The 21,787-nt window shown below is 46.7% G+C and overlaps 2 protein-coding genes across 6 annotated transcripts in view; both read right to left on the minus strand.

Moving 5' to 3' along the window:
- Positions 1–1,984, minus strand: part of PSMA4 (proteasome 20S subunit alpha 4) — a 13,595-nt gene extending 11,611 nt beyond the window's left edge. Inside the window, exons 1-3 of the mRNA XM_019640237.1 lie at positions 1,876–1,984; positions 516–540; positions 234–276 (exon numbers count right to left, since the gene is read on the minus strand). Coding sequence (XP_019495782.1) covers positions 234–276; positions 516–518 — 46 coding nt within the window. The 5' untranslated portion in view covers positions 519–540; positions 1,876–1,984. The remainder of the gene's footprint in view (positions 1–233; positions 277–515; positions 541–1,875) is intronic.
- An 810-nt stretch (positions 1,985–2,794) lies between these two features.
- On the minus strand, positions 2,795–20,747 carry HYKK (hydroxylysine kinase). Of its 5 annotated transcripts, XM_019640247.1 has the most exons (6): positions 20,583–20,747; positions 16,099–16,449; positions 14,901–15,040; positions 10,789–10,972; positions 7,272–7,475; positions 3,424–3,512 (listed from the first exon to the last, which is right to left on the minus strand). In XM_019640247.1, exons 2-5 carry the CDS (start codon positions 16,442–16,444, stop codon positions 7,420–7,422), a joined length of 726 nt encoding a protein of 241 aa, XP_019495792.1. In that variant the 5' UTR covers positions 16,445–16,449; positions 20,583–20,747; the 3' UTR covers positions 3,424–3,512; positions 7,272–7,419. The 5 variants fall into 5 exon arrangements, with proteins under 5 accessions (XP_019495791.1, XP_019495790.1, XP_019495794.1 ...); XM_019640246.1 differs by lacking the exon at positions 7,272–7,475 and having other exon boundaries at positions 2,795–3,512; positions 20,592–20,746; XM_019640245.1 differs by lacking the exon at positions 7,272–7,475 and having other exon boundaries at positions 2,795–3,512; positions 20,583–20,746.
- Positions 20,748–21,787: the final 1,040 nt, after the last annotated feature.

Raw genomic sequence — 21,787 nt, forward strand, 5'->3', positions numbered from 1 at the left:
GCCAACTTGGGCCAGTGAAGCAACATCCTCCACAACTAGACTGAAGAACAAAAGGACAGCAACTTGTCTGTTCCTCTTCCCCCAATTCCCCAGCAACGTTCCCATCCCCCGATTCTCCAATAAAAATCTTAAAAAAAAAAAAAAGTTTCTAGATCCACCCCCCTGCTCTCCCCATAAAGTAAACACTTTAAATTTTTTTTCATTTGAGACTGATTAAACAATTTCTATCTTACCTTCTGGAGAAAATATAGTGGTCCTGGAGTCATATCTTCGAGACTGCAAAGGAAAAACATACAAGTGATTCCTATCCACTGAAAGTAACTCGTGCAAGCCCACAAATCACCTCATAAAACATCGTAGTACACAAAGTTCAGTGCGGGGTAGGAAACTGATAAGGAGGAAGCCACCATTCCATCCTTTTCCTTCCGTTCCAATTTTCTCATGCAAGTCTGTAAGCTGAATACAAGCTATACACTGTATCAGGCAATACCTTATTGGCATGTGTATTAACTCACCATGTTTCCTGAACTTTTAGAGTTCCTGCAAAAAGAAAATAGGATCCTTATTAAAATGAAATTTAAAACTTAAAAAGCATTTCCTGACTTAAGAAAAAAATGTTTTCCTCACTCTGTTCATTCAGGTAATGTTCCGTGCACCTGCTAAATGCAGCAGGCACTATATGCTAGAGGCTGGATACCTGGGTGGCTAAGACCAACCTGTGTCCTTAAGAGCTCACCGTGTGGTGAGCATGTGAGGGAAGCAGACACAGACAATGACAAAGCCACTTGGAAATGGAGGCACCCAGTGGAATGGGAAGAGAGATGGAGAAAATCAAGAAACTATTTTTCAGCCGGCCGAGTGGCTCAGTTGGTTAAGAGCTCGCTCAAGAGTACGAGCTCTGAGCAACAGCGGTTCGAGTCCCAGCCCGAGCTGAGCTGCCAACAGATGGCAGGATGGCTCAGCTTAAAAAAAAGAAACTATTTTTTGAGAAACCAACACAGAAAACAGCCCAAATCAGAGACTAGAGGCAGAAAGATGGTTGAGGCCCTTCAGGTCTAAGAAGAACGAACGGGGAAGGAGAAGAGGGGATTCCGGGCCGAGGAGGAAGCTTAAGCCAAGGACACTGAGGCAGGACAGCTCAACGGGCAAGAAGATGCAAAAGATGCAGAGCTAAGAGAGCGCCCAGATCACGTCGGGCACAGAACGACACGTTCGGAAGAGGTTACGGCTCATCGGCGAATGATGGGGTCCTGAGCTAAGAGGAAGGGGCGGGGCGGCATCTCCGGCCTCATCACGACCATTCCCGGGGACGCAGGCTCCAGAGCCCATTTCCCAAATACTGGGAATGCCAGGAATTAAACCTAAGTGGGCCAGCGTGACCTGATAAAACCCGTGCGCTTTCCGTCTTAATTAAGCAAAAGGGCGCCCCTGGCTGACTGTGGGCTGGGGAGCCTCAGCGCCCTGACTGGCATTTGGGAACGATCCCTCCGGCTGGCACTGACTGGAGGCGGTGACCCGTGACGAGGCCGCGACGGCGGGTGAGAGGGCGCGGGTGGAGGCGGCCCTCCGAGCTTTCTCCGCCGCTCGCCCAACGCCGCGGCTCGCCCGCCCCCCCAGCAGCTCTCGTTTTCGTTTGCGGGGTCTCCCCAGCAAGGAAGGCGCGCCCCTCAGTGCCGCCCACCGGCCCCGCGCCCAGCTCCTCGTGCCGGCTCCGCGCGGGGCCCTACGGCGGCCCGTAGGGACCAGCCGGTCACCAGGAGCGGCGCACAGTCATCGCGCGGCGGCAGGCCGGGACCCGCTCTGCCTTGGCGCCCACAACTGTCGCCGCGGGGACGGCGGCCAAGCTCGTGCGGTGCCGGGAGGGCACGGACTCACCGGAGGAAACTCTGAAGTCGAGGTACACAGGAACCGTGTCACTTCTCGGGAGAAATCCACCGCCGGCGTCCGAAGGACCGCTGCCAATATGGCCCCCGCGCGTGCGCAGAGCTACCAGGAGGGCGGGGCAGAGAGCGCGGAAATACCCGGGGGCGGGGCCTGGGACGCGGAAGTGTTCCCGGGGGCGGGGGCGGGGCCGCTGCCTCGTGGGAGGGGAGAAACGGTGGGCAGCCGCTCGGGGCGGTTCACAACCCGAGGAAGGGGCGCCATAAGTCGCGGGGAGGGCAGGAAGACCCCAGCCAAGGAGAGAATGGGGTTACACCAATCCCCGTGTTCTGCCTTCGCGCTGGTTTTACTTTCCCTTCCGACTGTTGAGTCCTGCACCTGGGAGAGCACCAGTGTGGACCCCGGTTCATTGCTTCCGGCTCCTGCCTTGTTCTCAGAATGGTCCCCAGCACATCATACTCACACCGTCGGGAGAACTTTCACCTTAGTCTCCTCCTCTGCCTTTCCCCTCGTTAGGAAGGGTTCCTTTAGTTAAAGAAGACGAGCCATCACCACACACACAGCATGTCTCTTCTTTACTGAAACTCATATTTTTAATGTGTTCATTATCCATCGTCTCCTTCCCGCCCTTTTTCTCGTCCAGCTTCGGTCCCTATGTAAACTATCTATTATTCATTTTTTAAGATTCTTTGGGCTAGAAAGTTGACTAGGTCTGATTCAAAATATTCTGTGTGTTTATACACAAGGCAAGAAAGACCCACAAAAAGGCATGATTACACGACTCATGTAGTATTTCTTTTTTTTTTTTAAGATTTTTATTGGGGAATTGGGGGATGGGAACAGTGCTGGGGAATTGGGGGAAGGGAAACAGACAAGTTGCTGTCGTTCAGCATCTTAGCTGTGGAGGGCAGTGTCACTGGCCCTCATATGTGGGATCTGAACCGGGGCCCTCTGGCATCCCAAGCCAGTTCATAACCATTGCGCCACTCACCGGCCCTGTAGTATTTCTTACTGTAAGAAAATCGTCATGAGATTGAAGGCCTGAGTGGCTTGTCATGCATTGATCTGTTCCATCAATTCATTTTTAACTGTGCAGGGAAATCCCTCATAGAATTAGATTTGGTCCTATTGAGTTTTTAATTACCCAAGTTAATAGAAACTATTATCCAGTCACATGGAGATCCCAGATTCGTAGGACCTGGCCGTGCCAAACCAGATTACTTCTACAGCGCCCTGGCCCATGTCAAGCATTTGCTGTAGGTGTTTCCACCCTGTTTTTGCAGTAATCATGAGATATTCTTCGTTCTCTGGGTGCAGCTGGCAAGAATATGCAGCCATGACGAGTGACTGACAAAAACGACTGCACACAAGTGGAAACAACGCACCTCTCTCTACAGGTGTCAGTGGGATTACACTTTCAAATCCTGCAAGGACATGACCACCTACTTGTATAGGACTCTTGCTTTCAATCATCATGTACATGATGGTGATTGCCACTTCAAATACATAGTAGCCATAGCTCATGTCATCAAAGTCTAAAATCCCAGACACTTGATAAATAGCATCTCCACAGGCTGACTTGCTGGACTCTATTAAAATGTTATGGTCATTGAAATCTCCATGATTGATACCTGAAAGGAGAAAAATCAAGGCATGTAAAAACAGTTATTTAATACTCATATTCATTCTCTTTCCATTTCTCTTTCTGAGGCATGGCCATTCAACCAGTCAGAGATAAAACAGCTAAACCCTATTTTCCTTGAAATAAAATTCTTTCCTCTGAAAAGGGCAAAAGCAGTTCATTTTGGTAGTGTGTTCGCTTTTGCTTCTCATCAATACAAGGCCATAAGATGGAGACTGTAGTTACTGCAAAACACCTGATTTTGACTCTCAGAAGAGCAAAGGGAAAAGGAGAACTGCCCCAAAGCAGAAATGTTAAAAATATGCATATATTCATATTATTATAAGAAGCAAAGGGTCCTAGAATGGACCAGATGTGTCTTTATTTTAACCTAGGATTTGCAAAAAAGAAAAATTCTGATGACAAAGTAATTCTGAATTCCCCGTCTTCTGATTACTGGAGTAAAGGGTGATATTTTAGGTCAGTACCACCCAAACTGGAGGGGGGTGGGCCTGTGGTCAGTGTTGGCCCATAAACTGTTACTAGTCCATGTGAGATAAAAACAGAAACTGAGAGTGTTTAGAAAGCTTTATAGCAATTTGTCATCTAAGAGTGTGATCTCACAGAGTATGGACCAGCTTGGGTGTGGTCAGACTCACAAAGAAAGTCAGTGCCGTACAAGCTGTGTGCTAATCATGGAGTGGTAGGACCATACAGCAGGCCGCAGTGAGTTGGAGGAAAACCCCAAAGTTGGGTAGTCTGAGGAGCTCTGATCTGAACCACTGATTCAGGATGGGGAGGAGATGGGCTGTCCATGAGCCCAGAAGCACTGCGTCATGAACTTACACTAACTGTGTAGTACGTGATAGCAACTTCTAAATACAATGCTGATTTCGTCTATGTGGCTTGGGGCTGGTGAGCCATGCTGAAGAAAAAGAGCACAGTGGGTGGCATACAGAAACAATGACCATTACCGTAAGCCACAGACTCTAAACTACACGTTTCGGAAATTGGGGTGCGTTGTACAAGTGATGCCGTGCCTTTGTTTCACTGGCAATGTTTTCTCTCCCTTGAAGGTTAACAGAGTAATGGCGTATCTTGTACAATCAAATGGGGTTTTAGAATTAATGAAAATGGCACTTTGTGAATGCAATCTGTATCCATGGGAACCTCTCATTTCATTGCTTCTACTCACATATCCAATGGCCTATCAAGAAGCGGGACAGCTATTTAATGCCTGGAATGACAATAGTTGGTGAATTTGAGAATTAAAGAAAGAAAAGGAGTTCTGATGAAGATGGCAGAGTGAATTCATTCTTTGATAACTCCCCGCCCCCGTGCTCTATATACATAGCAATGATAAAAAGAAAAACAAAACAGTAAAGATACAGCCAGCCTCAAAAAGAAGATAGATCTATATCCTAAAAAAGAATAGGAATGCCCAAGCAGTGAGAAGGAATAGGCCACAGTCCTGTCTCCTGTGTCCAGATCAGCATGTTTTTTACCCCTTTGGGACAATAGGAACTGAAAGTGAAACCTGCCAGGTAGGGGATAAAGCTCACTCTGTGAAGCCAGAAGCAGGGAAAAGGCCCTCCCAGCTCATAAAAGGGTGACAAAAATCTGCCACCAATCCTCTGCTTAGAACACTGTGGGTCCAGGGAGACAGAAGGACAAAAGCAGAGCCTCAGAACTGAATGCCAAGCCAGGCTACTGTGTCTAATCATTCTAGTGACTGATGTTTCTGAGACAGTTTCCGTGGGTTCTTGCTCACAGTCCCTCAATTCCCTGTGTGCAGATAGGTAGTATGTTCTCTACTCACAAGGCAATTACTCTACAAATATAATTAAGAAGAACTTCTAAAACTGAAAAGTACAACGAATGAAGTTAAGAACAATGGATGGGTTTAACAGACTAGATATAGCTTAAAGAGAGAATAGACAAAGTAGAGGAAAGGTTAGAAAATTATCCAAAATGCAGCATGAACAGAGAAAAAGATTAACCAACACACACACACACACACACACACACACGAGAAGATAAGAGACACAGAGGACTGAGAAGGCCTAACACTAGCTTAACTGGAGTCCTAAAAAGAAGAGAGAAAGAATGGGGCAGAGGCAAAAATGTTCCATAACTGATGAAAGACAAAATCTACACACAGATTTAAGAAACCCAAATAGATTAAGAGAAAAATAATTTAAGAAAAAGAGAACATCTTAAAAGCATCGCAAAGAGGAAAACAACAGACTGTCTTCAAAGGAGTGACAGACTGTCTTCAAAGGAGTGACAGACTGACAGCTGACCTCTGAGCAAGAATAGAAGCTAGAAGACAGTGGAATTCTAAAATTCTAAAACCCTGAAATCTAAAATCCTACAGGGTGTGAAAATATCCTTCAAGAATGAAGATAAAATAAAAACATTTTCAGACAATTAAAATCAGAGAGAGTTCACCATTAGAAACCGCATTAAAGGAAACGCTAAAGGATATATTTCAGGCAGGCAAAAAATGACTCCAGACAGCAGGTTTGAGGTGCTGGAAGGCATGAAACCAATATATGAGTATATCTAAACAAACTTGACTATAAAACAAAATTAATAATGTTTTTTGAGGTGTAAAAATATACAATTAAAGTTTACTAAAACAATAGCACATAAGTCAGGAAAGAAATAAGGGTAAAGTATTTTAAGGTTCTTGTATTGTTTTGAATAATATTAGACCTTGGTAAGTTCCAATCGCACAGTAGAATTTCTAGGGTAAGCACTCAAAGAATACAAAGAGAGTATATGTTTTCCAAATTCTTGGAGAGGAAAAGAAAATAGAATGACAAAAACAATTAGCTCAAAAGAAGAGGGGAAGAGAAGAAAAATGCAACAGATAGAAAAAAATCAGGAGTAAAAAATGAGATGGTATAGCTATGTAATGTCAGATGGAGTGGATATTAAGGCAAAAAACATTAGAAGAGATCAAGAGGGATACTTTATATTGATAAAAGTTTCAATTTGCTAGTAAGATAACAATTCTTTTATATGCACATTGCCTCAAAGTATATAAAGCAAAATTTGACAGAAATACAAGTAAAAAATAGACAATCCACAAACAGTGGGAGATTTAAAATATGCTTTTCCCAGTAATTGTTAGAACCAGCAGGCAAAAAAATAAGTTAACAGTACAGATAATTTGAACGACATGATAACAACTTGACCTATTGACAAAGTTATATATACTGGGGTGCCAAAAATATGTATACAAGTGGACACTTTGGTCAACGTTGCTTAAGCAGTAGTTTGCCATAATTAGAAGTGCCTGGATGCTGTAGATATAGAATATTTCCATCATTGAAGAAAATTCTACTGGACAGCACTGTAACGTATGTTTTCTGCCCATAATGCAATTACAGTAGAAATCAACAATAAAAGGATAACTAAACAGTTCATCATATATATTTTTTATAGATCTATACAAATGGAGAGATAGACCAATGTTCATGGATTAGATTACTCAATCTAATCTAAGTATAAAATAATATAAGCAAATATAAATATACTACAGTATCCATGTTCTCCACATTTACATACAGATTCAATGTACATCTAACCAAAATCTCAACAAAAGTTTTTAAAAAAATGACATGTTGACTCCAAAACTGATAAGGAAACATAAAGGACCAGAAATAGTCAAGACCCTGTTATAGAAGAACAAGAGATGGGAGGGTATGTACCAGACATGGAGACTTAAAAAGTTCAGAAATGAAGAAAGCGTGGTACTTACAGATATCCCAATTACCTTCCTTCTGGGAGCATGCTGGGGTGCACTTTCCTGCTCTCCCAAAGGGTGTGTGTGGCCATGTGACTTTTCTGGCCATTGAGGTATGAACAGAGGTGACATCACTTGATGGCAGAAGCCAGTGTACCATTCACTACATCCTCTCCCCCGTATCACAGCAGTTCTCCAGCTGATGAAAGTTCCATCCGTCTAAATTCCCAAGTGAGAATACACTGAATAGAGCCCTGGCCAATCCATGACAGCCATGCAGCTTGAGTTAGAATTAAACCTCTGTTACCTATTTGGGGTGATGTGTTACTGCAGCATAGCCTAGCCTAGCTGGTACAAAGCGTGGTATGGGTAAAGAGACAGACAAAGAGACCAACAGAATAAAATCGAACCCAAAAACATGTTTGATTTACAACAGAGGTGGTGCTGCAAAACAAGGAGAAAACATGGCTTTTTAATAAATGTTGGTGTGAAAGTTGATCAGCCACACTTAAAAATAAATTCCAGGTGGATTGCAGACCTATTACGAAAGGCAAAATCTATAAAACTTTAGTAAGCTAATATAGAAGAATATCTTCATGACCGCAAGGTATGGAAAAATTTCCCCACAAGGCACAAAGCACTAACCATGAAGCAAAAGATGGATATATTCAAAACCAATAAATTAAGGTTTGTTCATCAAAACACGTCATAGGGCCGGCCAAGTGGCGCAATGGTTAAGAACTGGCTTGGGACGCCAGAGGGCCCCGGTTCGGATCCCACATATGAGGGCCAGTGACACTGCCCTCCACAGCTAAGATGCTGAACAACGGCTCAACCTGGAGCTGGGCTGCCGTGAGTCGCCAGCGATGGTGTAGGCTGCAGCCCCTATGGCGGTGGGTTGCCATGGGCTACTGTGCATAGCCAGCAGCCAGCGTGAGCGGCCAGCAGCCGCAGTGAGCGGCCATCCAGAGGCCGGCGACTGATCTGCCTCGCCCGGGAGGAGCGCAATGATGGTGCCAACTTGGGCCAGTGAAGCAACATCCTCCACAACTAGACTGAAGAACAAAACAACAGCAACTTGTCTGTTCTCCTTCCCCCAATTCCCCAGCGCTGTTCCCATCCCCTCAATTCCCCAATAAAAATCTTTAAAACAAAAAACAAACAAACAAAAAAAACACGTCATAGAGAGAGTAAAAAGACAAGCCAGAGAATGGGACAGAATACTTGTAACACATATAACCAAGGGAGCACTTGTATCCAGAAAATACTTTGAACTTGGAAAATCAATGAGAAACAAATCCCAAGAGAAAACCCACCAAACACTTGAATGGACACTATACATGCTCATAAGAATTTATTCAAATGGCCAAATAGGGCCATGAATATTTTTTTTTTTTAAGATTTTTATTGGGGAATTGGGGGGATGGGAACAGTGCTGGGGAATTGGGGGAAGGGGAACAGACAAGTTGCTGTCATTTTTGTTCTTCAATCTAGTTGTGGAGGACGTTGCTTCACTGGCCCAAGTTGGCACCATCATTGCGCTCTTCCTGGGCGAGGCAGATCAGTCGCTGGCTTCTGGACGGCCGCTCACTGCGGCTGCTGGCCGCTCACGCTGGCTGCTAGCTACACACGGTAGCCCATGGCAACCCACTGCCACAGGGACTGCAGCCCACGCCGTCGCCGGCGACTCACAGCAGCCCAGCTCCAGGTTGAGCCGTTGTTCAGCATCTTAGCTGTAGAGGGCAGTGTCACTGGCCCTCACATGTGGGATCCGAACCGGGGCCCTCTGGCATCCCAAGCGAGTTCTTAACCATCGCGCCACTCGGCCGGCCCGGGCCATGAATATTAAAGCCACAATGAGGAATCACTACACACATATCATAGTCAGAGTGGCAGAAGTTTTATAGTCTGATAATACCAAGGGTACAGGGCAATGACAACTTCTCCACTCTGCAGAAGCAGTAAACTCATCCACCGCTTTGGGGAGCCGACATTATCTAGTGAGGCTGAATACGGACACGGCCTCTGACCCAGCATCCTGCCCAGAGCTCATGAGCGCGCACACCGAGAGGTATAGGAGTAGTCACAGCAGCGCTGTTCTTAACAGACCCAAAGTGGGAACAACGCAATACCTTTTAGGGGAAGAGCTAAAGTGTATTTATGACCGGAATACTCTACAGTAATGTAAGTTAATACGCTATAGTCACATGCAACAACTGGGAGAACCTTACAAAAGTAATATTAAGTGGGGGGAACTTGGAAGGCAGGTGGATTATTCTGTAGGGAGACAAATGAAAGCAGGGCACCTTTTGAAGTTAGAACCGATAGAATTTGGATGTGAGATGTGAGAGAAAGAAGAAAGTCAAGGCTCATGACTTCTGGGTTTTTGGCCAGATCCACAAGGTGAGTGGTGAATATCATTTTAATGAGACAAAGATGACTGGGGGAGGGCAAGACAGGTTTGAGGGAAAGACCCGCTCTATTTTCATGCTACCACCTTACATTGTGTCGACACCAAGGAAGTGCTGGGACTGCATTGTGGCTCCCCTCCCCAGTCCCTAAGTTGAAGCCCTACCCCCCAATGTGATGGTATTTGGATGAGGTCACGGGGGTGGGGCCCTCACGATGGGATTAGTGTCCTTTTGAGAGGAGACACAAGAGAGCTTCTCTCTCTGCCACATGAGGACACAGAGGGAACGCAGAGGTAGCTAGCTGTCTGTAAGCCAGGAAGAGGCCTCTCACCAGACCCCCAACCATGACCAGACTCTAGACTGTGGAAATAAATGTCTGTGTTGAAGTCACCCAGTCTAGGGTATTTTGTTATGGCCGCCCGAGCTGACTAAGACAGAAAGCAAAGGGCAAGAGGGATGCCTCAGTTCCTGGCCCTTTGACCAATACTTCCTGCTGGGTCAAAAGGCTGAGGTGCCCATGCACGTAAGGAGATACGCACTAGAGTACTCAAAGGAGCACCATTTACATAGCAAAAAAAAAAAAAAAAGGGGGGAACCAACTGAAAATTCCATTAACAATAGAACAGGCCAAAAAATTTACAGTAGAGTCAAATAAAGTATAGTAAGTACTTTTACCATACTATTCAGCAGTTAAAGGTAATGAACTCAATGAACTAGAACTACATGTATTTAATGGATCAATCTAAAACACATAATGTTGAATAAAAACAGGTTGCAGAATGATAACATAAAACGTAATGCCACTTTAATCTAAAGTTGGAAATATGCAGAATACTACTATATATAATTTATGAATACATATGTACTAAGGATATTAAAACATGTATGTAAATTTAGTAGGGAGGGGAGAGGTGGAATCGTAAAGTTTAGAGAGGGCTTCAAATGTAGCAATTTTAAGAAAAATAGAAGTGTTATTCTTTAAAAAGTAACAGGGGCAAATAGGCCAAAATCATAAGATTTGAAAAAGCTAAGTTGTACCTCCTCACTTTTCCTGATGGTATGCAGCTCGACAATTTAAATATGAAGAAAAGGACTCATCTGAGTGAGTGGTGGATACTCACATTCCCGGAAATGATGTAACTTGGTCATGACTTCATCCTTGAACAGCTGAATGACCTGTTCGATCATCTCACGATTTCGATTCTGGCCGAGGGCATACAGGTATTTCTCCAGAAGAGGAACATTTTTCAGGTTCCAGATGAAGTTCTCACGATGAAGACTACTTAACTTTGGGTGCTGGAATTTCTAAAATCAAAAGAAAGAAGCTCTTAGGCTCTTGGCAGTCAGAGCAACGGGGACTGAGAGATCTCCCATGCTAGAAGGCAGCACCCCCACACTGCAGGTCTGGGGGGCCTGGGGAGACCACTGCACACTGACACGCCCGTTCACATTCACCCACACAGTAACGGCTTCAATCTGCACAGGCCCTCGTGGTTTTGAGAGCACGTGCCCATGTCACTTGACCCTGTTCACTGTGTGAAGACAGGTGTCCTTATCCACAGCTGGACAAAGGGCCCGGAGGCAGCTGCGCTCCTCTCCCACACATGGCTGCCCGCCCTTTGCCTGGGCGTCCATATTTCCTTCTGCTCACGCCAGCCTCCCTGTTGTTCAGGGAGTGTCCATGCACGTCCCCACCTCTAGCCATGGCATGTGCTGTGTCTTCCTCCTGGGATGCTCTTTCCCAGATATCCATAGTGCCCTCACTCGTCACCTTCTGCGAGAGGGCTCCCTGGCCACCCCGTCTGCATTCTGACCCCTCTGCCCCATGTTTGTACGCATTGTTGGCTTATTTTTCTTCCTAAGCACCTAGCACCTATGGCAGTCTAAGACGCACCACAATCCACTAACTTGCCTTACTCTCTGTCCTCACTGGGAGGTGAGCCACAAGAGAGGCAGGAGCTGTTTTCGGTCTGTTTTGTCCTCTGCTGTGTCCCCACACATGGAACAGCTTCTGGCACACAGAAGACACTGCTCAAGCAGTATTTGCTGAATGACTGTTCTTAGAATAGAAAATTCTAGAATGGGAAGGGCCTTTCGGCTTTGACCACTCTATCTAAAGTTCTAAATGGCTTTGCCACCATTGCACAAATGGGGAAACTGAAGCTCAGAGAAGGATAAAAAGTTGCTGCTATGGGGCTGCGGGAAGGCTCAGGGCTGGTGACCACAGTACAGACCTCTCCCCCTAAGTGAGTGCTACCGGGAACCCCGTGGAGTAGCTTTCAAATTTGGGGATGTGACCTCTCATGTAGGAAATATTTTATATCACAACCCAATATAAAGGCAACACACACATAGAAAGAAAAAAAAAGTCTTAGAAAACAATATATAGACCATTACATTACATGTGATATAGTCTCATGTTTTTTAATTTATTCTGTTTCTCTAAAATTGGTTGTAACACCCATGCTCATATCCTGGGGTTTGAAAACCCTCCTTTGACTTCTGCTGTCACTGCCTGTCCTTGCTGAGTCAGTGGCCACGGAGCCTGTGTCTGAACCCTTCTCGCAGGAGGCACTTTTGACCCTTACGAGAAGGCTCCGTGTTCTTCCTTTTGCTGAGCTAAACTTTACCTGTCCAGTAGTATCCATGCCACTGGTTCCAATTGTGTGACCTCTGGGCCCGTCGGGAGCAGGATCAGTCCCTCTCCCATGGCTGTCCTCCAGATACTTGAAGTCAGCATGCCTGTCCTCAGTCTCCTCTTGTGCAGACTAAACCTTTCTAGCTCCTTTGATTAGTCCACACATGACATAGTTTTGAATCGCCTGACCATCTGGTCTGTTCAATTCCCCTGAGGATCACGAAAGTCCTCTGCAGAGCAAGCCCTGAAACAGTGTTAGGAGCAGGATCGGAACGAACATGGGGATTCTCATTTTTAAAGTGCTCCCGGCCCTGTCCCATCTCCACTTAACTCCTCTCAAGGCTCCACCTTCCTCTGTTCTCTAAAGCACCAGCCAGAGAGAACAGGAACCACGGACAGAAGCAGGCAGTGGAACCAGGCAGGCTGATCCCAGCAGCCACCACGGAGCACAATGTGACGTGAGTCAAGGCTGATGTGCTGCCTGTGTGCAAGAAGCCTTAGCTTCCTCAGAGACCCCATCTCTGCTCAGTCCCCCTTCCTACCCCTCCAGTCCTCTGCTCCAGGATCTAGAGGCTACCACGTGATGGAAGCCAGGGGCAACCAGGCCTAGCTAAGAATGGACTGTGTCCCAGCAGAAACAGGGTAGAGGCCATGCTGCGCTTAGCCTTCTCTCCCCACAGGCTTACCATTAAGTTGGTCACCATGTTTGGCTGCCTCTGTCTCCTAAACAGATCTTGAATCTTTTCTCGCTCAAGCCCTCAGTGGCTTTTACCCGGTTACTGCTTTAATTTCTGAGATGCATCCCATCTCTGTTCTGGCTATCTGTCCATATCTGCCAGAAGGACCCCCCAGACTGCTATACATTAGAAATCTCTGCCTCTCCAAGGCCCCCTACTGTCTATAAGACACAGTCCAAGCTCCTTAGTATTATACATGATGACATATTTTATCATCTGAGTGACTCCACCCTACGTTTCCAACTTTATCCCCCCCCCGCCTCTCCCAGGCTCCACCCCTATTTTCCTGCCACACTGAATCACTGAGAGGCTCTGAGCGTGGTCAGTGTACCTCCATGATTTCCGCATGCTCTTCCCTTTAGCTGGAATGCCCTTCCTCGTCTTCTCGGGCTGTCTGATGGATTCCTCGCTTTTAATAACCAGCTCAGAGCTTTTCTTTTTATGAAGCCCTCTGTGAATACATACCATGTGTCTGACACTGCTAGACACAAGGATAAAGGTGGATAATGAAGACATAGATCAACTTCTTAAGCAGTTGCTTTTCTTGTAGCATATGTGACAGGAAACACAAACATGCCCCAAATAGCCACAACACCATGTGTGGTGGACTGCTACTTTGATGGCCCCCGGCGTTCATGCCTTGTGGAGCTTCTACCTCTGGGATTAGACATGTCACCTGCTTTGGCCAGTGGGACATTAGCTAGTATGATTCAAGCAGAGACTTGATAAGCATTTGTACACTGGGGCTTGTCCTCTTGGAGTTCTCACAGAAGCCGTGTTGTAAGGACGTCAGGCCACCCTGGAGGATGAAACACCACGTGAAGAGAAAAGGCCCCATGATGTCCCTCAGCTGAGCACCCAGCTGAATAGAGCCACACGAGTGACCCCACGCAACACCAAGCAGAGCAGAAGAGCCACTCGGTCAGCCCACAGAATCACGGGAACTAAATCATTACTGTTTTGAGCCAGTGAGTTTGGGGATGGTTTGTTACACAGATAGATAACTGGAGTACAGCACAATACGGAGAGTGACAGAAGGATGTCCGAGTTCAGAAGCAGCACAGGGAAGGAAGCGACCGTCTATGTGAGACCTAAGAACAGAAAGGGCCAGGGAAGATTTCACACAGGAGGTGGCGCTCGAGATGTGTGCTGCAGGATCTGCAGGAGTTTGCAGGGCAGAGGGAAAGGTGACTGGTTTGAGAAAAAGACACAGGCAACGGCACAGAGGCATGAAATGCAATGGCACATTCAGGGAACCACATCACGTTCAACACCGGTGGAAAGGAAAGCATGGAAGGGGGACAGGGACAAGGAGACTGAGGCGGACAAGGCAGGAACGAGGCCACGCGGGGCCCTGCAGGAAAGAAACCCTGAGGACCTTGGCTTTTATTCTGAAGGCAGTGGAAGCCACTGACAGGCTCTAGCTATGGAAGTGACATGGCCAGAGCTGTAACTGTACAGAGTAACTCTGGGCTGGTGTAAAGAATACACTGGAAGAGAGAAACCCTAAATGCAGGGAGGCTACAGGGGTCAGCGAGGATAGCTGAGGCAGGAATGGAGAGGAAGAGAGGGATTAAAGAGACATGTGAGAGGTTGAATGGACAGGATTCCATGAGAGACTGGAAGTGCAGCATAAAGAGTATCATGAATTAATAAAAAGGTAAGCAATCTTGCCAATATACCGGTAGAGTACAGACCTGGGCAGAAGGAAGACTTACTGTCATAAAATTCAAGTATCTAGGACCCTGTTTCCTTTGTAGCACTTTTGGAGGCACCATGCATAAAAACAGAGTCTGACCCTATCACGTAAGAATAAAAAATAAAAAATTCTTATAAACAAAATAACCCCAGATCTTACCTCCAGTGTCTTATCCAACTTGGCAGCTAGCCTCCCAATTTCATATAAGAGCTGGGGGCTGATGGGAATCTCGGCTATGGGTCTCCCTGGGAGGTAAGTCAGCAGCCTCACCAAGTAGCTTCTGACTTCGGAGCCACTATCTAGATGGATGGAAGGATATATCCCGTCAAGTAGTCTCAACAAAAATGCCTAGAGGCGATTCTGCCTTTGTAATTATTATTGCAAAGAATAACAGACATTACAGAACAGGAGAAAACAAAGTGCTAACCTAATACCATCGGCAGGATTCTGTGAGGCAGGGCTGAATGGATCCAGCAAACAGGACACAGAAACCTACAATCAGCCATTTACATCCCAACAAAATCACTGCTCCAACTCTGCCGGCCTCGGCTCACAACATAAATTACCTGCTCCAAGAAATGAATGACTAAAACACTCTTCCGTAAGTTTACAATTGAGGAAAGTGTGATACAAAGAAATACCACAGAACCACAGGTTTCTGTGGTAGCAAAGTGGGGAACAGTCTGCGTCTGCCACAAGAGACAAGAACTACTCGTCAGGAATTGCAAAGGGCCTCAGTTATTTGGGGCAATGCAAATTAAGGAAGAACGGTGAACCATTAGGACAGAAACAAACAGTCAAAATTTCAAACCTTAAAAAATTCCTAGGAATTGGTTTCAGGCTGCTGCTTGGAGAACTCTCAGGTACAGCTTAGCATTTTAGCATTTAGGGGTGAAAGGGGCTGAGTCTCACAGATGAGGACTTGTAGCCTTAGGGATGGAAGTGGTGTGCCCAAGGTCACATATGCATACAGTAATGACAGCTGGGACCTACAATTCCCGATTTCTACTTCTGCATTTTTTTCCATTACACCACAGCACCAAAATATACAGCCGGTCTGATGAATACAAATATTTGGTTTTTTTGCCTTAAAAAAACAACAGCAAAAAAACGTTCCACTGATTTCCACACGTCCTCTTATTTACCCATCAGTCAGGTCCTTTCTAAGCAGAAGAGTTACCCCAGATCCCGGCTCTCACCACTTATGAATCTGAGCCCCAATCGCCGCTTTGGTGAGACTGTGACTTCTCCCAACTGCTGAAAAAAGAACCACGTCCTCATGTGGAATGACCTATTCTTGGTATTTCTACTTGTAGCCCGTATGCAGGCATGTACACGGACAGGCGACGGCTCTTACCTACGGACACGAGCGAGGTTACGTTATCCGCTTTAGTGCGGCACACAGAGGCCGTTGGAAACCCAGCCGCGCGCAGAAACAGGATGATGTGACTCTGCACTTCGATCAGGTCTGGGGTTTTGCTGGACTCGGTGTTGCTGACTTTGAGGACATACTCAGTTGGGCCATCTGTAGTGTCTTTGGCTCTTGAAATGCATATATGAAAGTTTTGGTCATCATAGCTAGGAAGTGGCTGGATCTTGGAAACTTTTAACCCAAATACTGATTCCACTAGTGCACAAGCTTGTGCCTCGCTGAAAGTGGGCTTGGCAAAGGCTTGTGACTGCTGACCATCTCCACTTGACATTATGTCTAGGGGAAACAAATGAGAAAGGGGACATATAATAAATACATTTATTGAAGCGATTTTTCTTGAGACAAGCCAATAATGTTTCTCAACATTAATTCTGTACTTCTTCTGATTGCTAATTTTCACTCATAAAGTTAAAAAAAATCAAATCAGTAAATGAGATAAAGAAGCAGATGTTTTGGCAGGGGAATAAAAATCTTTGTACCATAAATTATTTCTAAACTCACTTTGAAAACTGAAGATATGTTTCCAGGGACAGGACACAGAGCAGAAAAGCATCTTGGTGTCACTTAGTCCAATTCCTCCCCCACACCCCAATTTTATTTGCAGGGGAAATTTAGGTCTCAAGAGGTTAAGTGCCTTACCCAAAATTACATACCAAGTTACAGTAAGGACTCACCTCTCCACAATCCTAACCCAGGATTATGTGTCCTTTTGACTATATTACTTTGAGTTAAAATATAAATTCAAATACAGTGATCTTACTTTCCTATCTACAAGTTGTGTTAAATTACAAAAATCATCATTGAGCTTATCACACATACTTCAAATATAAAAGTGTGGACTGGTATGCAAAGCATCAGGTGAGGATTATGGGAGACATGCAGGTGAACTTAGAGGGCTCTGTGACATCTGAAGCGTTAACTCAGTCACAGATATCCTAAACAACAAAGAGCTTAAATCTCTTAAAAAAAAATTACAAGGCAGTAAGAAATAAACTGATAAAATACCAAAGAAAACCCTTAATTGTAAAGGATCCTGCTAAGCGGAATAAAGGCTTAAAATAAAAATTAAGGTCAGTTACAGAAAACTAAGTTACATCTGAGTTTGACCTATGAAATTAATAGCTACCAAAACTATGATAGAAATTTAGAGATGAGAGGAATTACCACAGCCTAAGGAAAAATGGATTTGAATTGGGTATGATTTGGATAGATAGGATGGGAGAGACTGTTTTTGTCCCCTTGGTAATGCTATCCTCTGCTACTTCAGGAACCAAATAGTTAAGGTCCTTTTAATCTCATTTTCCTCTTTTCCCAAAATAGCTTTTTCCCCAATCCTTCCTTCATACTAAATCATAAATACTTATTACCATCTTGGGGGTGGGCTGCATTTTAGGGTACAATTTTGATTGCTGTTCAAGGGATGTAGTGTTTTGTTTTGTTTTTTAAAGATTTTATTGGGGAATTGAAGGAGGGGAACAGCACTAGGGAATTGGGGAAGGTGAACAGACAAGTTGCTGTCCTTTTGTTCTTCAGTCTAGTTGTGGAGGACATCGCTTCACTGGCCCATGTTGGTATTATCATTGCGCTTTTCCCGGCTGAGGCAGATTGGTCGCAGGCCTCTGGACGGCCGCTCACGGAGGCTTTTGGCAGCTCATGCTGGCTGCCGGCTGCTCACACTGGCTGCTGGCCACTCACGGTAGCTTATGGCAGCTCACTGCAGCANGAACAGACAAGTTGCTGTCCTTTTGTTCTTCAGTCTAGTTGTGGAGGACATCGCTTCACTGGCCCATGTTGGTATTATCATTGCACTCTTCCTGGCTGAGGCAGTTGCTTGCCAGCCATTGGAGGGCAGCTCACGCCCACTGCCCCGGCCAGCCTCACTGCAGCCTGCGGCGTTGCCAGTGACTCAGGGCAGCCCAGCTCAAGGTCCAGCTGTTGTTCACCATCTTAGCTATAGAGGGCGCAGCGTCACTGGCCCTCATGTGGGATCCAAAGTGGGACCCTGCTGCTCAGAGCTGGCGTCCCAAGCTAACTCCTAATCAAAGAGCCACTCGGCTGGCCCCAGGGTGTAGAACAATTAGCTCTTGTTGATAGGAATCAAGACAGCTGTTGCTTCCAGCAGGGAAGTTTCTGACGTGAGGGAACTTTCTGGGAGGAAAATGTTCTGTACCTTGACGAGGCTGTTTACACAGCTGTATACGTTTGTCAAAACTTAGCTTAAAACTTAGATAACCATAAGATCTGTGACTCTCACTGAATGTAAATTTTACCAAAAAAAAAAAAAAAGCCCTGTGAGAAACTGGCTGGGACAAGGGGGTGTGGGGTGTGGTGGGGTCATAGGACTTTCTCAGAGCTCCCCAAACCAGACCATGTGCCTGTTAATGTTTCATCACTCCAGATCTATGAGAGCCAAAGCCCATCTTACTCCAGTGAGGGGAAAGAAATAAAATTCAGGGGGGTACACTAGGGCTCTCCTGTCTGACGCCGTCCCTGTCTCAGCCTGATGACTCGGGTGATATTAAGAGCATAAATTTCCAATGCCACCCCCTCCCGTTCCCGCCTTCCCTTATGCTCCTACCCAAAGCGATTTCTTCACCTCTAAGCTTGCATAGCCCCTGTGCCACTGGGCTGTTCCCACCACCTGTAATATAGTCACTGCATTCTTGCCAATCACTTCTCATGTTTACTTTCTGACCTCAGTATTTGCTTTCAGATGCAGATTAAGTCGTTCAGATTTTGTTCAATACAGATATTGTAACAAAGCCTAATGGGGTTTCAAAACAATCTTTGCACCTGAAACTTCTGGGAACCAATATATCCTGTCACACTATATTTGGGCTTAAGACTTTACATGGAATTTTAACATTCCTTCTGCAGATTTACAAACTGGCATAAGGCCAGTATTCAGAATGTAATGTGACCTAAAGCTTTAAATCCAAGATGAAGTCCTGGAGTAAGTTATCAACTCCTACAGTGTTAAGGAAAAACGAATTAAAAAAAATAATAATGTTAAAGCTATTAGAATAATGCTGAACTTGATATGAATTATAAGTCCTTAAAGTTGGAAGGAAACTTAGAAGCAATTGTGAAGACTAGTCTCCCTTCCAGTCTAGAAAATGTTCCTATAAAATCCTTGAATGGGGCTTGTTAAACTTCTGCTTGAAGGGTCCGGTTTTCTCAGTGTAAACCATGTTAGCTGCTCTGGCCATCAAAAAGACAGCCTGGTATAATAAATGTTGTGCTGGGTAACTGTATTTTACCATAATAATAATAAATAAATAAATCGAAGAAAAAAATTGCTATATTTGGGAGAAATAAAACATTTTAGTCCCAGCTCTACCTAGCCTCTGAAATGTTGGACTATTCAGATTTCCTCTTCAAGGGAGTTAGTTGGACTAGACCATCCCTAAAAGTCCATTCTAGCTCTAGCAGTCTATGCTTCTAAAGTTCTTTTTGAACATAAATTTGCCTTTTTTCTTTGTATACAAGGACCCTAAGTTACGGAACTAATGGCCCAGATCAAGTCAGTTCCTGAAAGTAAATAAATACAAAGAGAGGGATGTGTTTATTAGAGATGTCCGTCTCAACGAAATGTCTCTTGCGAGTGTTGGGGGGCGGGGGGCAACGAAGGGGACTGAAATCCGAGGTAGTGGCCTACAGTCCCTGCCTACACCGTGTCACTTAGCTCCTGAGAAAGCCCTCAGGAAGCCAATGTTTACCAACAGAAGGCCTTTGTCCGACCGCGAGGGGGGCTGGACCTTAAACTCTGCACTCTGTGCCAGGTACACCCTTTCCTCTCCCTCACTCCCCAAGTGTCATCAGGTCCAGTGACTCCTACCCGAGCATGTGCTCCGAGTCTACCCTTCCGCTCCCGCAATTCCCTGCGCTGAGCTCACACCGGGTTCCCGCACCCCAGCACCTGGCCCAGACTCTGACTAGGGATCGGCGAGCTAACGAAACAAGGGTGCCCTCGCTCGGGGCTCCTGGCAGTTACCCTCCGAGAAGGTCCGGACACAGGGCAACAGCGCACTGCTGGGCGCTCTGAGGGGCTTCCTTGCTGGGTGAGGGGAGCGCGGTGCGCGAGGGGCTGCCCACGGGCTGCTGACCTAAGAGGCAGGAAAATGAGCGAAGCGCCACCCGGGGCCGGTTCACAGCGCCGGGATGCCCGTGAGGTGCGGTGGCGCCTCAGACACCCGGCCCCCGACCGGGCGCCGCACCGTCCCCCTGCACGGTCTCCACGCTCCAAGTGGGGGGTCTCGGTGACAGGTGGGTGAGGGAGGAGGGACCGGCCGTCACGCACCAGCGGGTCTCGGGGAGCCCGAGGCACCGCCTACCCGCCCGGGCTCGCAGCAGGCCTCCCTGCTGTCGAGGCGGCCCCCGGGCACCCGGGCTCGCCCCTGCTTCCCCACCTGGCTCACCCTCGACGACCCACTGTCCTGAGGCAGCTCCTCTTCCGCAGCCCGAACTCCGGTGCTGCGCTCGCGTGGGCAGGTCTCGCGCCGGGTCGTCTAGCCCGACTGAGGCCCCTCAGTCCGTCCTCCCTTCGAGCCCGCGAGCCTTGACTTCTGATTGGCTTAGCTAGACTCCGAGGCTGCGAACAGAAATTCAGAGATTGAGCTTCTGATTGGCCCTCTGCAACCCGGCCCCGCCTTCTCTTGGTGCTCACCCGTCAGAATCCGGTTGCCTTGCCACAGAACGGGTATCTTGTTTCTTACTGGCTCTTCGGGATTCCGCCCCGCCCCTTGATGAGCAGCCATCTAGCAGGCTTCCGGCTCTTGAGTGGCACCTCCCAGTCCACCCAGTCCACGAGGGAGGCTTCGTGGACTGTTTCTCAGGATTTCAGGCGTCTGAGCACAATGCGCATCCTTTTTTCTTTCTTCGCTCTCCTTCCACTCCTGCTGGCAGCACGCATCCCCGAGGCCCAGCCCCAGGAACTGCAGACTTCTGATTGGAAGTCTTGGGCGGGGAGAGTCGGGCTGGCTGCGTTCTGCGCCAGACCGAGCTCCCAGAGCGCTGGAAGGTAGAACTTGAAATGGTCTTTCTTACCGAATAGGTCCGCGAACTCCTAGTGCTGATGGGAAACTGAAGCCCATGGGGCACAGAGCCTCCACCAGACCTGCTCACCCAGCTTCTGGTTTACCCTCTTGCCACAGCACCCGGCTTTCTACTCTCTTCCCAAGCCATTGAATTCACAATATTAGATGTTAAGGGAGCGGGGAAGTATAAGTCTGGTGTAATGAGTGGTTCATTTACAGAGCAAGAGAACTGGTGGTTGGGTCAGAACCCTTAGTGCAATCTAAGGATTCTCCCCCTTCGGGAGAAGTTCAGAACCACGTGATTTTCCGGAAGCGGCCTGGGAACCACGGTTTAGCAGCCGGGTTAGGTGGGTCATCCTCATTGCCAAGGGCACTGGTATGACAGCTTGATGCACGTCTGCAGCCAGCAGGACTTCTCTGTACGGGGACAGTTCTAGACACCTGTCCACTTACGCCTGCAACTCCGTCTCCACAGTTTTTGTCGATGCACTTTACCCCACCACTTGCCCCCTCCCCACATGCTTCCCCGCCCCCTTCAGGATATAGCACACTGGGGGTTATCTACAGCCACCTTGATT

Source organism: Hipposideros armiger, unplaced genomic scaffold (assembly GCF_001890085.2).
Source record: "Hipposideros armiger isolate ML-2016 unplaced genomic scaffold, ASM189008v1 scaffold_48, whole genome shotgun sequence".
Classification (NCBI taxonomy): Eukaryota; Metazoa; Chordata; class Mammalia; order Chiroptera; family Hipposideridae; genus Hipposideros; species Hipposideros armiger.

What these genes read in the sequence shown, in the direction of transcription:
- HYKK (XM_019640246.1), bottom strand. Translation starts at nt 16,444, where the DNA reads ATGTCAAGTGGAGATGGTCAGCAGTCACAAGCCTTTGCCAAGCCCACT. An exon ending in AGTTGGATAAGACACTGGAG is followed by an intron (nt 10,973 to 14,900) that starts GTAAGATCTGGG and finishes TTTTGATTTTAG; the next exon opens with AAATTCCAGCACCCAAAGTT. An exon ending in GTTACATCATTTCCGGGAAT is followed by an intron (nt 3,513 to 10,788) that starts GTGAGTATCCAC and finishes TTCTCCTTTCAG; the next exon opens with GTATCAATCATGGAGATTTC.